Consider the following 16,949-nt stretch of genomic DNA (forward strand, 5'->3'; position numbering starts at 1 on the left):
CAATCTATGTTCCACACCTATTCTGGTATCTGTCCCCCACTTTTCCTTCGCTACATCGACGACTGCATTGGCGCTGCTTCCTGCACGCATGCTGAGCTCGTTGACTTCATTAACTTTGCCTCCAACTTTCACCCTGCCCTCAAATTTACCTGGTCCATTTCTGACACCTCCCTCCCCTTTCTAGATCTTTCTGTCTCTGTCTCTGGAGACAGCTTATCTACTGATGTCTACTATAAGCCTACTGACTCTCACAGCTATCTGGACTATTCCTCTTCTCATACTGTCTCTCGCAAAAACACCATCCCCTTCTCGCAATTCCTCCGTCACCGCCGCATCTGCTCTCAAGATGAGGCTTTTCATTCCAGGACGAGGGAGATGTCCTTTTTTAAAGAAAGGGGCTTCCCTTCCTCCACCATCAACTCTGCTCTCAAACGCATCTCCCCCATTTCACGCGCATCTGCTCTCACTCCATCCTCCCGTCACCCCACTAGGAATAGGGTTCCCCTGGTCCTCACCTACCACCCCACCAGCCTCCGGGTCCAACATATTATTCTCCATAACTTCTGCCACCTCCAAGGATCCCACTACTAAGCACATTTTTCCCTCCCCCCCCCCACCGCTTTCCGCAGGGATCACTCCCTACGCGACTCCCTTGTCCATTTGTCCCCCCATATTCCTCCCCACTGATCTCCCTCCTGGCACTTATCCTTGTAAGTGGAACAAGTGCTACACATGCCCTTACACTTCCTCCCTTACCACCATTCAGGGCCCCAGACAGTCCTTCCAGGCGACACTTCACCTGTGAGTCAGCTGGAGTGATATACTGCGTCTGGTGCTCCCGATGTGGCCTTCTATATATTGGCGAGACCCGACGCAGACTGGGAGATCGTTTTGCTGAACACCTACTCTCTGTCTGCCAGAGAAAGCAGGATCTCCCAGTGGCCACACATTTTAATTCCACGTCCCATTCCCATTCTGATATGTCTATCCAAGGCCTCCTCTACTGTAAAGATGAAGCCACACTCAGGTTGGAGGAACAACACCTTATATTCCGTCTGGGTAACCTCCAACTTGATGGCATGAACACTGACTTCTCTAACTTCTGCTAATGCCCCACCTCCCCCTCGTACCCCATCCGTTATTTATTTATATACACACATTCTTTCTCTCTCTCTCCTTTTTCTCCTTCTGACTATACCCCTTGCCTATCCTCTGGGTTTCCCCCCCCCCTTTTTCTTTCTCCCTGGACCTCCTGTCCCATGATCCTCTCATATCCCTTTTGCCAATCACCTGTCCAGCTCTTGGCTCCATCCCTCCCCCTCCTGTCTTCTCCTATCATTTTGGATCTCCCCCTCCCCCTCCCACTTTCAAATCTCGTACTACCTCTTCCTTCAGTTAGTCCTGATGAAGGGTCTCAGCCTGAAACGTCAACTGTACCTCTTCCTAGAGATGCTGCCTGGCCTGCTGCGTTCACCAGCAAATTTGATGTGTGTTGCTTCAAATTCCAGCATCTGCAGAATTCCTCGTGGAGACAGTATTGTAGTGTTTGGTCTCCTAGAATCCCTCTGTGTGGAGTCAGCAGCTACCCTGGGCCAGGTACGCCAAAAACTCTCATCTGTACTCATCCACTGCTCTGTCCTCCTCCGAGTTCTGGCTTGGCTACCAACCTCCACTGTTTCCTGCCCAGGAGGAGGAGGTTGGTGTTCCATCTGCCAAGGCAGTCATCTGCCATTGTCATCGGATGTGGAGGCACATTCGATCTGTCCTTCTCCGTGTCTCAGCTAGGGTCAAGCATCAAGCTGACCGCCATCACTCCAAGGCCCCACATTTCCACCAGGGACAGCATGTGTGGCTTTCAAGCCGAGACCTGCACCTCAAGATGGATTCCTGCAAGCTCGCCCTTCGCTTTATCTTTCCCAACACTAAAGTCATCAGCCCTGCTGCCATCCGTCTCAAGCTCCTCTCCACTCTCCGCCGCATTCATTCCACCTTCCATGTGTCCCGCATCAAGCCTTTCATGAGCCACTCCCTGTGTCCTGTCCCCAGATCCACCTCCCCCATGGCTCATCGATGGGCCAGAGGCCTGCACAGTGTGTCATCTGCTGGACATTTGTCGCTGGGGCTGTGGCCTCCAGTACCTTGTGGACTGGGTGGGCTACAGTCCTGAGGAGAGGTGCTGAGTTCCCACCTGTAACATCCTGGACCCCTCTCTCATCAGGGACTTTCATCGCCAGCACCCAGCTCCACCTGCTGTGACGCCAGGAGGTGTCTGTAGATGGGGGGTACTGTCAGTACCTCCAGTTAAACTCTGTCTTTTTGTGCGTTTTCCCCCTAGCCATCGGTCTGTGGTTTTGTATTGCCATGTGCTCCTGTTTGTTTACATGCCCCACATGCTCCTGCTTCTGTTTCTGCTCCTGCTCTACTCTGGCCCCTGTATTACTGAGTACTCCGCCGTTCACCTGCTTCCCATTATTACCTGTTTGCTGCCACTTCTGTCTCATTGTGCTCCACCTGTCATTTGCCTCTCTGTTTTCACCTGTTTGTTGCCATATTGTGCCAGTGAGTTTTCCTGAGCCTTTCTGGCATTTGTATCTGAACTCTGTCTGGATATCGACTCTGCCTGTTTCCTGATTCTGGTTTTTTGGATTTCTCTGGAATTTTTGGTCTCCGCCTGAACTTTTCCGCTGACTTTGTTGTCCCTCTGGATTTGCTACTCAGTAAATATCACAGTGCGCACAGTACTTGGTCTGCGATTGGGTCCCTGCTTCAGCGGCCTGGCACGAATACAGATCCTTTGTCCTTGCTGCCTTTCCTATTCACAGTTAATGGTAACAGCATGTGAGAAAATGAAATATTCAAATTCAGTGCATGATGAATGACTTGTCCACAAAGTTCTTAATGTTATTGTATGGGCTCTGTGGAATTCTCTGATGTGTGAGATGCATTTCAATGCCTTTGATCTGTGTTACAAGATAAGAAACAGAAAGTTTACCCTTGGCGATCAGTATTGTTAAACCAAGACAAGGATCAGTTTCTGACTCAACTCGCCACCAGTTCCATTCAAATCTCTGGGTGTGGATATGCACAGATGAGAAGACTCATGTGACAGCTCACTGCTTACAGACACCATGGACATTTCCTTCCAAAAGTCAGGGAAATATTGGGGGGGGGGGCGGAATTCTACATCTTATATATATAATAAATAAAACATTTTTTTATTTAGAGATACCACACAGAACAGTCCTTTCTGGCCCAACCAGCCGCACCGTCCAGTAATCCACTTATTTAACCCTAGTCTATAAATGGGACAATTTACAGTGACCTACTAACCGGTATGTCTTTGGACTGTAGGAGGAAACCACAACATCTGGAAGAAAGCCCCACGGTCATGCGAGGAGAACGTATAAATTCCCTACCGATGGCGCCGCAGCTGAACTCCGAGCTGCAGAATGCCTGAGCTGCATTAGAGTTGCACTAACCACTACACTACCATGGTCTCCTGTTTTCCGGGCTATGCAATTAAGTTTCCTAGGAATTATTACTTCTTTCCTCTTCCTCCTTTCTCACTCAGTGCAGGGACAATGTCGTGCCAACCTTCCTTCCTAGAGCTTACCTGCTTACTGCCTGTTAAGCAGCTGACAGTCAGGGCAGCTTTGAGGGCCCTTCATCTCTGTCTGTCCGTACCATTGCACACAGATGCAAGGATTCTTTATTGCTGTTTCCGTAACAATTTGTTTTGACCAGTCAGGGTTATTAGGCCTGAGCTGAATCCCTAAACTTGGGCCACTCTTAGCCTGGCCTCTACCCTTTGACCTGTTGGCATGGCTGACCCTACCAAGAGTCAAAGAGCAAGGCCCTGACTCCAGCCAGCATAGCTCTGTGTGTCGTTGAGGCAAACAAGCCCCCAAACCCTGTAACAATGTTGTGGTCCTCCTGGAGGTCCCTCCTAGAAAGCCCTTCATGTTTCTATCATCTACGTGCCTACTTAAGAGTTTCTTAAATTAAAAAGGCAGCTACATATGAAATTGTAATCCAGTACAAATCAGCATCTTCTGGAGAAATGCAAATAAAACCTAGAGAGATCGGAAATCTTCTAACATTATTTTTGAATAAAATATCAGGAAAAGTAAAAATCTCCAGCACAACCCAACACCAAAATAATATAAGTACTGCTCAGTCTCTGTAACTACATCTGTACACTCTGCATTCTGTTTAGTTTGTATTTATGTATGACGCGATCTTCACTGTATCCCGGTACACGTAACAATACTACTTATTGGGTAGTGCATTCATAATACTTCGAACAGTATAGGCCCTTCGGGCCACAATGTTCTGCTGACCTTTCAATCTACTCTAAGGTCAACTGAACCTTTCCCTCCCACATAGCCCTCCATTTCTCTTTCATCAATGTACCTGTCTGATAGTCCCTTATGTGCCTCTATTACCATCCCAGTCAGTATGTTTCTCACACACACACACACCACTCCCTGTGTAATAAAACCTGCCTCTGACATTCCCCCATACTCAACAGCTTAGAATTATGCTCCCTTGTATTAGCCCTTTGAGCTCTGGGAAAAATTATCTGGTTGTCACTTGATCTATGCCTCTTCTAATCTTATACACCTCTATCGAATCACCTCTCATCCTCCTTCGCTCCAAAGAGAAAAGCCCAGCCTAGTTCAACCTAAATAACACATACTCTAATCTAGGAATCATCCCAGTAAATCTCAATTACACCCTCTCTAAGACTGTCACAACTTTCCTATAATGAGGTGACCACAAGTGAACACAGCAATATTAAAACAACTGGAAACATGTTGAAAGAGTTACCAAGTTAAGATATCAGGGAAGAAATGTTGTATTGAGTGGTTTTGCAGAGATATGGAGCCAGAATAACACTCAAGGAATGAGGCAGAGATGAGAATTTTCTGGTCAATATTTGAAGTGGCCCTTTATCTTTCCCACCCATCTGGCTTAACTATCACCCTCTAGCTTGTCCTCCCCCTTCCCCCACCTTTCTTTTCTGGTGTCTTCTCCCTTCCTTTCCAGTCCATATCAACTGTTTGTTCATCCCCACAGATGCTGCCTGACCTGCTGAGTTCCTCCAGCATTTTGTGTGTGTTTTTAATGAGAGAGGTCAGAGGAGAATGGCCATACTGGGTCAAGCTGACAGGAAGGCGACAGTAACTCAGATAAGCTTGCATGACAACAATGGTGTGCAGGTGAGTGTCCTTGAATGCACAACATATCGAAGTTGAAGTGGATTGGCTACAGCAGCAGGAGACCATTTTCCTGTACCTAATAAAGTGGCCAGTGCATGCTGATATACATATGACCATATATATATTCTTACAGAAACATCTGCATGGTGCTAAGGCACATCATCAGTGATGTTACCTGGGGTCATCAGGTGTTTCGGGTCTTTCAACATCATACACCCTCGCCCAGGTGACCCGACCGGGGTTGATCAGACCCCGGCCTGCACCCTAGCAGCAACCCACAGATCTGCCCTCTTTATCCAGAGCCATCTTGACGCTTTCTCTGCTGCATCTGTGGTGGTAGAAATGGCTCTCCTTCTTCTCTCTCCCGTGACTCCAAGTGCAGTGTATACTTTGCAGAGCGACTGGCCTGCAAAGCCACGACACCCAGCCTCCAGGGGCCAACACTTTGCTATATATATGTGTGTGTGTATAAGTAGTACAAAAAAGCAAGCAGAAGTAGATAGCTAGTGATCAAGGGTTCATGGACTTCTTAGAAATTTGATGGCGGAGACACAATTGTCAGATACTGTAGATAGCGCCTTATTTCTTCACCTGAAACTATCAAGATGTTGCTAACTATGAAGCTGTTTGTCAACTTCCACTTCATTATGGTAGCAGTTCCTTTCAATTACCGACATTTACCCTCTTGCTTTGCCAACTAACTTTGAACACATCTGCAGTTGTAAAGGGCAATTTAGCGCCTATCACTTTCAAAAAGGTACTGAAAGAGAAAATAATTAGCAGGAAGAGAGAAGTGGGTGGTTTTGTTGTTTTCAAGTATCTGGCACCAACTCACAGGGCCAAATGAACCTCTGTGATTTAATGGTTCCATGACTCTAATATCTGGCAATCAAATGAGGTATCGTTGTAATGAGAAAAATCTTATTTATGAAGAAGGAACACACATCTTTGGGTAATTTACATCCAGAGTATATCTGTCAAAGTGTCAATTTCAACTGGTTTTGAAAGGAAAATTGACAGCTGATTTCTGCTCAGCAGAGTCAAACAAACAGAAATGTTCAAACGTGAGAGTGGTAAGGTGTCGAGTGGGATGGTGTCCTGCTTTTCCTGGAATATAGGAAGGCAGAGATCACTGCTTTTTGTGGCTTTTGCAGCAGGTCTGGCACTTTAAAACCTCTTCACCTGAACTGCATGCTTTGCTGGCACACAGAAATTTATTGTGAATCTCAGAATTAGAATCAGAATCAGATTTATTATCATGGGCACGTATAATGATTTTGTTTAAATTTGCAGGAGCAATGCAGTACAAGTCATTAAAATTTCTATAAGTTACAATTTCTATAAATGTGCAAATGGTGAATAACAAGATAGAGTTCATGTGTGCAAGGACTGTCAGAAACCTGATGGCAGAGTGGAAGGGTACTGAAACATTGAGTGTGAGTCTTCAGATTCCTGTACCTCCTGCTAGTTATTATTTATGGTGCAACTGTTACGAAAACCAGTTTCCCCCGGGATCAATAAAGTATGACTATGACTATGACTATGTTGGTGCCAGAATGTGTGTGACACTTGTGGGCAGTCTCCAGCATATCTTTCGGAGTGTCGATTGTTAACACAAATGACGCCTTTCATGGTATGTTTCGATGTACGTGTGATAAATACATCTCAATTTGGATCCTCCCCGATAGCAGATGGAACTGGACTCTCTGACGGTGGTGTTTGAAAAGAGGATGCTGTCTAAGTTGCATGCCATCTTGGACAATGTTTCCCATCCACTACATAATGTACTGGTTGGGCACAGGAGTACATTCAGCCAGAGACTCATTCCACTGAGATGCAACACAGAGCGTCATAAGAAGTCATTCCTGCCTGTGGCCATCAAACTTTACAACCCCTCCCTTCGAGGGTCAGACACCCTGAGCCAATAGGCTGGTCCTGGACTTATTTCCTGGCATAATTTACATATTACTATTTAACTATTTATGGTTTTATTACTATTTAATTATTTATGGTGCAACTGTAACGAAAAGCAATTTCCCCGGGATTAATAAAGTATGACTATGACTACGACTATATTGTGTTGCGCAACTCTCCACCTGTAATTGGAAAACAATTTTTTATTGTCACCCAGAATAGTGATTCAGCAGAGATAAGGGTGATGTATTCAGTACCGAGTAGTTAAGTGTACAAAGAAGAAATATTTAAGTGTATGAATTAACAGCAGGGAATGGGAATTGGGTAGTTACCCTCAGAAATAGAGTCATAAAGTACTCTGGTGAAAATACTGGTCTGAATGGCCTGCAGCTTTAAATTAACCAGTGTGAAAAGCATTAATATGAAGATGGGGATTCTAAAATTCATTCTCAATGTTCGTTTTACAGGGCTCTGCACTTTTTTCAATGCAATGACGCGACCTTACAAAGATGGTTGCTGATTGACAATACCTTACAAAGATGGCTGTAATTAATCTGACTTTACAAAGATGGCCCTGTTTGGTTCCTTCCTTTCAATTCATTCGCTACCTTACCAAGATGGCGATGACCGGTCTCGTAGCTCTCGGGTGACCACGTGATCTAAACCCGGCCGTATGTTGGAACGACCGCGACAGGCTGGTGGCGTAAAGTGGCTGTGTTTTGCGACGAGCTTGTCTGCGTTGTCGTGTCGCTGGAGCAGGAGGTAAAGATGTTCGTTTGGGAGGGAGGGTCGGTGATAGCAGCGGACTGAAGGCCCGAGAGGCCGTTGGCCGCCGCTCCAGCGCACCTAATGGCCGACCGGGGAGGAACTGGCAGTGGAGTTATTACTGGAGACGTAAAGTCACCATTTCACCACCGCCCGCCCCCACCCCCGGCATCCCGCGATCGCTCCGCGGATCTTCCCCCACGGTATCTCCTGGGATATCAGGCCCACCCAGGGATCCTCCTGAGATCTACCCACCCCCCCCCCGGGATTTCTTCAGGAATCTCACTCCCTCCCCCCGGATCTCTCCTAGGATCTCATCTCCTCCACCTCGGGATCTCTCCTGGAATCTACCCCCGCCCTGGGATCTTAGCACCCCCCCCGGGATCTCTCCTGGGATCCCACCTGGTATTTCACCCACCACCCGAGGGATCCCTCCTGGGAACTCAGCACCCTCCTGAGATCTTCTCCCAATCCTGCACAAACACCCCCACCCTCTGTCTCCTCCCATGCTACTTTCACTCCTGAAAACCCTCCAGGCCTTCCAAAGCCACCACTTTCAAAAGCCGCTACCAACCTGATAGCTCGTGGTTCATTGTGAGAGCAGAACTCTGCAGATAAGTCTCCAGTGGTATGCCTTGTTTGATGATACGGCCACACATTTACTTTTTTAAAGAAAGGGGCTTCCCTTCCTCCACTATCAACTCTGCTCTTAAACGCATCTCTCCCATTTCACGTACATCTGCTCTCACTCCATCCTCCCGCCACCCCACTAGGAATAGGGTTCCCCTGGTCCTCACCTACCACCCCACCAGCCTCCGGGTCCAACATATTATTCTCCGTAACTTCCGCCACCTCCAATGGGATCCCACCACTAAGCACATCTTTCCCTCCCCCCCTCTCTCTGCATTCCGCAGGGATCGCTCCCTACACAACTCCCTTGTCCATTGGTCGCCCCCATCCCTCCCCACTGATCTCCCTCCTGGCACTTATCCGTGTAAGCGAAACAAGTGCTACACATGCCCTTACACTTCCTCCCTTACCACCATTCAGGGCCCCAAACAGTCCTTCCAGGTGAGGCAACACTTCACCTGTGAGTCGACTGGGGTGATATACTGCGTCTGGTGCTCCTGATGTGGCCTTTTATATATTGGCGAGACCCGACGCAGACTGGGAGACCGCTTTGCTGAACACCTACGCTCTGTCCGCCAGAGAAAGCAGGATCTCCCAGTGGCCACACATTTTAATTCCACATCCCATTCCCATTCTGACATGTCTATCCATGGCCTCCTCTACTGTAAAGATGAAGCCACTCTCAGGTTGGAGGAACAACATCTTATATTCCGTCTGGGTAGCCTCCAACCTGATGGCATGAACATCGACTTCTCTAACTTCCGCTAAGGCCCCACCTCCCCCTCGTACCCCATCTGTTACTTATTTTTATGCACACATTCTTCCTCTCACTCTCCTTTTTCTCCCTCTGTCCCTCTGAATATACCTCTTGCCCATCCTCTGGGTCCCCCCCCCACCGTCTTTCTTCCCGGACCTCCTGTCCCATGATCCTCTCATATCCCCTTTTGCCTATCACCTGTCCAGCTCTTGGCTCCATCCCTCCCCCTCCTGTCTTCTCCTATCATTTTGGATCTCCCCCTCCCCCTCCAACTTTCAAATCCCTTACTCACTCTTCCTTCAGTTAGTCCTGACGAAGGGTCTCGGCCTGAAACGTCGACTGCACCTCTTCCTATAGATGCTGCCTGGCCTGCTGCATTCACCAGCAACTTTGATGTGTGTTCCTTTACTTCCTTTGTTGCTTTTATCATTGACATCAAGTTCTCTGTCAACCTGACATCATCGTGGTGATTTCCCAGGAGCTTTTAATCTCATCCTTTTGATACGACCGTGATCTCTGCTTGTCTCTGCACAAGTTCAAATCAGTCACAGGGCACAGAAACAGGCCCTTCGGCCCATCTGGTCCAGGCCAACCAAGATTCCCATCCAAGTTTGGCCCATTTGTCAATGTACATCCTGATCTTGCCTGAAGCACTTCCTCTGAAAGGTCATAGTATGTACAACCCTTTGTCAGTAAAAAAAAACAGCTGCCCCTCAAGTTTTTATTAAATCTCTCCCTCCCATGGTACGGAAGCACCAATGCCAGGAACGGAAACATCTACAGAAAGTGGTGGACACAGCCCAGTTCATCACAGGCGAAGCCCTCCTCATGAAGGACTGCTGCTGCAGGAGAGCAGCGCCCATGGTCATAGACCCACACCATCCAGGCCATGCATCCTCCTCACTTCTGCCATCAGGAAGGAGGTCCCACATCACCAGGTTCAGGAACAATTATAACCCCTTCAACCACCAGAGGGGATAACTTTACTTAGCCTGACGCTACACTGATTCCACTACCCATGGGCTCACTTTCAAGGACTTTACAATTCATGTTCTCAGTATTATTTATTTAAATTCACACAATTTGAATTCTTTTGCACCTTGGTTGTTTTATGTCATTTTCATAAATTCTATTGTATTTCTTTATTTTCCAATAAATGCCTGCAAGAAAATGAATCGCAAGGTAGTGTATGGTGGCTATATAGTACATACTTTGATAATAAATTTACTTTGATTTTGACTTAAATTTGACTTCTAACCTTAGATCTGTGTCCTCCAGTTCCTGATTCCCTCTCATAGAATCACGTTAAAGCCCTGTTTTAAGTTCTTGATTTTTCTCTGCAATGTATATGCTCTGCAACTGAATCTATGTTTTGTTTCACAGAGAAGTTCTGACGATGGCAAGCCAGTTTTTTAAGAAACTGATGCTATTTGGCAGCAAGCATCGAGTCAAGTTGTTAGCTGTTTCCTGTGGAGGATTATTTGCCACCAATGTTTTCTGTCATGTATTTCCCCAACGGACATATGGAAAGTTGTATCAAGCTTGGTCAAAGGGAGTGCCTGCTGAACTTCCAGACAGGTTGCAAGATACTTTCCAAGAGGTGCTTAAGGATGCAGGAGTGGAGTCTGCACAGAATTATACAGCCTTCGCGGCCTTCAGCTTTCAACCTGTGAGTGCAGGTGTGCCCTGGTTGCCGAGCGGGGCCCTGATTGGCATCCCTGTCAACTTCAACAGCACAGGTGAAGATGGGCAAGGAATAACCAATCGAATTGTCATGATTAATGGCAGGGACATCAAGTGGGACAGTGAGGTGGGAAAATCTCTGAGAGAGTCCCTCACCTTTTCATCTGATGCCCAGAAGTTTGCCATCGCTAGAGAGGTTATGTATTTGCAGAGCAACGGCCCTGTCCTTCAATCCGTGGTCGCGCCGGCCTGTTTGGCAGGCACGTACATGACTGCCCTGGCAGTGAAGCAAGCCCTTGGCCTTTACTCCGGCCCCTTTTTATTACGAGCCTTTTTCAACCTGGCTGCGGCAGCGACAGGATTTGTGGGCTATTTTCTTTTATCTGATGCAGTCAATCACTGGTTTGACTACAGATCAGACCACCAGACAGCTACAATATCCAAGAGATACGCCAAGGGAGGTATTGAGTTTTACGATAAAATTCTTGCACGGAACCGAACTTTCCGTTCCCTACTAGGCAAGATGGGAATGGAAATGTACGCCACAAATGGAAACCTCTTCCCAAAGCACTGGTTCCGACTAAAACATGCTCCCTACACCGCCAGGAAAGAGATGCTGGAAAACACTCTGAAAGATTGCTGATATAAAATCGATCCAATGGTATTTATTGGCAAACCTCCACGTGCCACTTGCAATTTCCTTCCGTTTCACTTGACTCTCATCCCAATTTTGTGTTTCGCTGAGCCTCTGCTTCCTCAGAGTTTCTCTGGGAACCAACTTCATCCACTACCTCTCATCATTACAGACACGTGGTTAGGAATGAAGCTGAGCAAAAATGGAACGTGTCTCTGGCATTTATGATACGTCAAAAATCAAACTTACTCTCAACTGGCTTCCGAATCTGACTCATGCAGGGCTGAGTTATTGACATTGACAAAAATGTTAACGTTCATATTGAGTTTTTGAAACATAAATATAAAATACACATGAAAAATAGAAGTTGTTTGTCTGATTATGGAGAAGATGTTCTGCTTCATTTCACTTTTTATTGTTCACAAGTGGGCATTGCACTCTATAGCCCATTAGAGCCTGGCATTGGTATTGGTTTGCTATTGTCACATGTGCAAAGCTTGCCTGGCATACTGTTCATACAGATGAGAATGCACTGAGGTAGAACAAGGTAAAACAATAACAATGCAGAGAGTGTACAGTGCAGGTCAACGACAAGGTGCAGGATCATAACGAGGCAGAGTCCATTTTATCGTACAAGAGGTCCATTTAAGAGTCTAATAGAAGCTGTCCTTCAGCCCAGTGGGTCGCATTGTCAAGCTTTCATGTCTTCTGTACGACAGGTCGGGGGAGAAGACAGAATGTGTAGGGTTGGTGTGGTCTTTGATTATGCTGGGTGCTTTACTGAGGTAGTGAGCCGTCTAGACAAAGTCCATGGAGGAGAGGCTGGCTCCTGTAATGTGCAGAGCTGGATGCAGATTCTTGTGGTCACGTGCAGACCAGTTGCCATACCAAGCCGTTGTGCATCCAGATAGAATGCTTTCTATGGCACATCGATAAAAGTTGGTAAAGGTCAATGAGGACATGCCAGATTTTGTTGGCCTCCTGAGGGAGTAGAGGCGCTGGTGAGCTTTCTTGGCCATGACATCAATGTAGCTGTACCAGGGCAGGTGACGTTCACTCCTAGGACCATGAAGGTCTCAACCCTCTCGACCTCAGAACTGTTGGTGTGGACAGAAGTATATGTGACCACCCACCTCTTTTGCCTTGTTGGCATTGACGGAAAGGTTGTTGTCATGACACCATGTCACTAAGCTCTCTCTCCGCTTCCTGTAACCTGACTCATGGTTATTTGAGATTTGGCCCACTATGGTGGTATCACCCAACCCTGCAGATGGAGTTAGAGCAGAATCTGTTCACATAGTCGTGCTAAGCTCATCAGGGAGGGATGTGCTGTTGTCAGTGATAGTACCAGCTCTGTTTTGTGACCCAGTATAGTATGTAAGCCCTTCCACAGCTGACGGCTGGACTAAGATTCTCTTTTGGACTGCTACTGTCTCTGAGCATCTCTGACGTTATCAAGCTTTACTGAGCTTTGATACCAGTACAGTTTTATTTGGTTGTTTACGTTGATTACTAAGAACATTCAGGGAGTGGAATAGGGGGCTGGTTTTTTGCAAAATCAGTTCAGTCCAGTATTTAAAATAATCATGACAGTGATGTTGCTCCCTATCCTTAATAGGGAAGTCTAGAATCTGGTTTCAGAGAGAGGCATTAACTCCCAGGGTCCAGAGTTTGGTGATGAGTTTGTTTAGAATAATTGTGTTGGAGGTAGAATTATAGTCAACAAGCAATAAGGTGACATAGGATCCAAGGGTGAGTGTAGGGTCAGGGAGATATTGTCGACTGTAAACCTGGTTCAGTGCTAGGGAAATTGCCGTGGGTTGAGGTTGTCTGGAAAGTTGGAGGTGATATATACCATGACCAGCCTGTTGAAGCATTTCATGTTGGTAGATGTCAGAGCCACTGAGCAGTAATTGTTACGGCACATTAACTTTTTCTTTCTTGGACATCGGGATGATAGTGTTCTCCTTAAAGCAGGAGGGAACAACAGACTGAAACAGGGAAAAGTTAAAAATGTCTGTAAATACCCCCACCAGCTGATCTACACAGGGTCTAGGGACACAGCCAGGGAGTTTATCCAGACCCAATACTTTCTTTGGGTTCACCCTCTGGTAGACTGATCTTATATCCACGAAGTTAACTGTAGATCCAGGTACACTGGAAACTCTCAGGGTGGGTGGTGATATACCCATTCCTTTCTGTTCAAAACGTATAGAATGCGATAAGCTCATCAGGGAGGGATGTGCTGTTGTCAGTGATAGTACCAGACTCTTGTTTTGTGACCCGGTGTAGTATGTAAGCCCTTCCACAGCTGACAGCTGGACTAAGACTCTCTTGGACTGCTACTGTCTCTGACGTTATCAAGCTTTACCGAGCGTTGATACCAGTCCAGTTTTACTTGTTTGCTTACGTTGATTACTGAGGACAGTCTTCGGAGAAAGAAATGGAGATAACTGAAGCATTAAAATTGAGTACGTCATAAAGAGAACTAAATTTAAAGGACAGTCATTTATTATGATTCACTATTCAACCTGTCCAGAAATAACAATAACCCTGATTTCTGGTTAGCAGTGGATAAAAAAAAACAATGGAAAATCTCTCACTCCCTCCTCTGGTGACTTAACTACTGCAGACAATTTCCCTCAGAAATATCTCTAGTGTATTGAGTCTGCACATTAAAGTTTCAACTTCTTACTCCAATTCCAAAAATCATCACATTGAAGCTCTGGCAGCGGAAGCTATTCCGTTAAAAAGCGGAACACTGGAGTTTGCTCCTCCAGTCCACTTCTCATTATTCCTGGTTTGATGTGACAATCCAGTGTACTCGGCATGGCACTCGTTGGAGTAAAGTTGGCACAGTAGCGTTGCAGTTAGCATAATGCTATCAGCGCCAGAGATCACCAATCAGTGTTCAATCTCTGCTACTGTCTGTAAGGAGTTTGTTCGTCCTCCCGTGACCGCATGGGTTTCGTAGGAGTGCTATGGCTTCCACCACCATTTCAAAAGGCATACGATTAGGATTAGTGAGCTGTGGGCATGCTATGCGCGTGCCAGAAACTTGCAGGCTGCCCCCAGCACAATCTTCACTAATTTGATTTGATGCAAAAACGACACATTTCACTGAATCTCTCAATGTGCATTAGACAAGTAAAGCCAATCCTTTTGTTCTTTTTAGATTAATTGCACAAACAAGATGTTACAGAACTTAAATTTTACCAGCAGATTTATAGAGAGACACTCAATGAGCATCCATATCTCTGCGCACTGTACTGGGCAATTTGGCCAGCGTTCCTTGTGTACGGTTCTGTCTCCCCGAGATGATCCAGAAACAAAGGATCTGAAATTCCAGACGGAGAGCTATGCCTGCATTTGCACCCAGTAAAGTTTTCATATAGCTCATTTGAATAAAATTTGAGGATAAAGCAGGCGTTTTGTAAAAAATTGAAGAACATGAGCAATGGAAGCTGATACACATACAGAAGTGTCAGTCAGTAAGATGGTGTCTAATCTTTTACCTCAGTGCTACTTTCCCAATCTTCCACCATATTCCATAATCCCCTTAGGATCCAACAAGACCAAGGAATAGATTCTGGACTTAGAACATAGTTCAGCCCAGTACGGACCCTTCGGCCCAAGATGTGCTGACCTATATAAACCTCTGATCAGTCCAACTCTTCCTCCTACACAACCCATAACTCTCCATTTTCTTTACATCTGTGTGCCTATCTAATATTAAATGTCACTATTGTACCAGACTGTACCACTACCCCAGCAGTGCAGTCCCATGGACTACCACTCTCTGTGTTAAAAAATCCTATCTCTGACATCTTCCCTAAACTTTTCTCCACTCACCTTCAACAGAAGTCATCTGATATTGGTCGTTGCCGCCTGGGAAAAAGGTATAGGCTGTCCACTCCATCTTTGTGTAGAGTCATATGCCTCTCATCATCTTAAGCACCTCTGTCAAGTCACCTCTCATCTTTTGTCACTCCAAAGATAAATGCCATAGCTTACTCAACCTCTCCTCATAAGACATGTTCTCTAATCCTGGCAGCATCCTAGTAAATCTCCTTTGCAAGCTCTCTACAGGTTCCACATTCTTTCTGTAATGAGGCATCCAGAACTGAACACAATACTCCCAAGAATGGTCTGACCAGAGTTTTATAGAGCTGCAACATAACCTTGCAGCTCTTGAACTCAATGTCCTGAATATTGACAATACACCATATGCTTTCTTAACCAACCTATCTACTTGCATGGTTTTGAAGACTTGGACCCCAAGATAACCTTTGTTCCTCCACACTGCTAAGAATTCTGCCATTAACTCTGTACTCAGCTTTGAAATTTGATCTACCAAAGTGTATCATTTCATACTTCCAGATTGATCCATGGAAAAATGAATCTCCAGGCTGTAAACTGCGCATACTTGGATAATAAATGTACTTTGAAGCTTTGATTTCTGTCACCAATTCTCTGCCCAGCTCTGCATCCTATCTATATGGTGTTATATCCTTGTCACAGTGGCGGGGGCATAGGGAGCAAGGGTGGACCCAAATGCAAGACACATCTTGTGAGGTTAATTAAATTTAGTTTATTGTTCGATATCAGGAGAGCTAGGCAGGAGTAGGAGTAGCGAACTGGACAAGGACTGAGGACCACGACTAGGCTGGGACCAAGGGTCTGGGCTAGGACTCGGAATTGGCTCCCAGAACTAGAGGAGACATAAAGAGGCTAGGGTATGGACTCCGAGCCCAAGATTGGGCAAGGACCCAGTACCTGGGTCTTGCCTCAGGCTCGGACCCCAGAACCAGGAAAGGACATGACATGGGCTAGGGAGAGGAAGAACGTGGGAACACAGAGCCTCGGTCTCGGGAGGGCAGGTACATGGAACCATGGACACATACACAGAACACAGAGTCAGGACCCCTCCTTGGGTACAGGACATAGGGCCGGGACTCACGCACAGAACAGAGAGCCGGGACCCCTCCTTGGGTACAGGACATAGGGCCGGGACTCACGCACAGAACAGAGAGCCGGGACCCCTCCTTGGGTACAGGACATAGGGCCAGGACTCATGAGCCTCCACGGGGCAACAGCAAGACGGCCTGACTTACCCCACGGAGGCGAGGACAAGACACGACAAGACATGACCCCACACGGAGCAACGGCAAGACAGCCAGACTTACCCCCACAGAGGCGAGGACAAGACAAGACAAAACATGACCCCCCCGCGGAGCAACGGCAAGACGGCTTGACGTAGCCCATGGAGGCGAGGACAAGACAAGACAAGACCAACACGAATAAACACCAGACAGTACCTATCTAGCTCCCGTGATGGAACTAG

The 16,949-nt window shown here is 46.6% G+C and overlaps 1 protein-coding gene across 1 annotated transcript; it reads left to right on the top strand.

Moving 5' to 3' along the window:
- The first annotated feature begins 7,770 nt into the window (after positions 1-7,770).
- tmem177 (transmembrane protein 177) lies at positions 7,771-11,950 on the top strand. The gene is made up of 2 exons (XM_063047526.1): positions 7,771-7,898; positions 10,672-11,950. Exons 1-2 carry the CDS (start codon positions 7,810-7,812, stop codon positions 11,612-11,614), a joined length of 1,032 nt encoding a protein of 343 aa, XP_062903596.1. The 5' UTR covers positions 7,771-7,809; the 3' UTR covers positions 11,615-11,950.
- Positions 11,951-16,949: the final 4,999 nt, after the last annotated feature.

The sequence above is a fragment of the Mobula hypostoma genome, chromosome 5 (genome assembly GCF_963921235.1).
Source record: "Mobula hypostoma chromosome 5, sMobHyp1.1, whole genome shotgun sequence".
Lineage (NCBI taxonomy): Eukaryota > Metazoa > Chordata > Chondrichthyes > Myliobatiformes > Myliobatidae > Mobula > Mobula hypostoma.

Coding starts and splice junctions, on each gene's coding strand:
- tmem177 (XM_063047526.1), top strand. CDS start 7,810: ATGTTGGAACGACCGCGACAGGCTGGTGGCGTAAAGTGGCTGTGTTTT. Junction 7,899..10,671: donor TCGTGTCGCTGGAGCAGGAG/GTAAAGATGTTC, acceptor TTTGTTTCACAG/AGAAGTTCTGACGATGGCAA.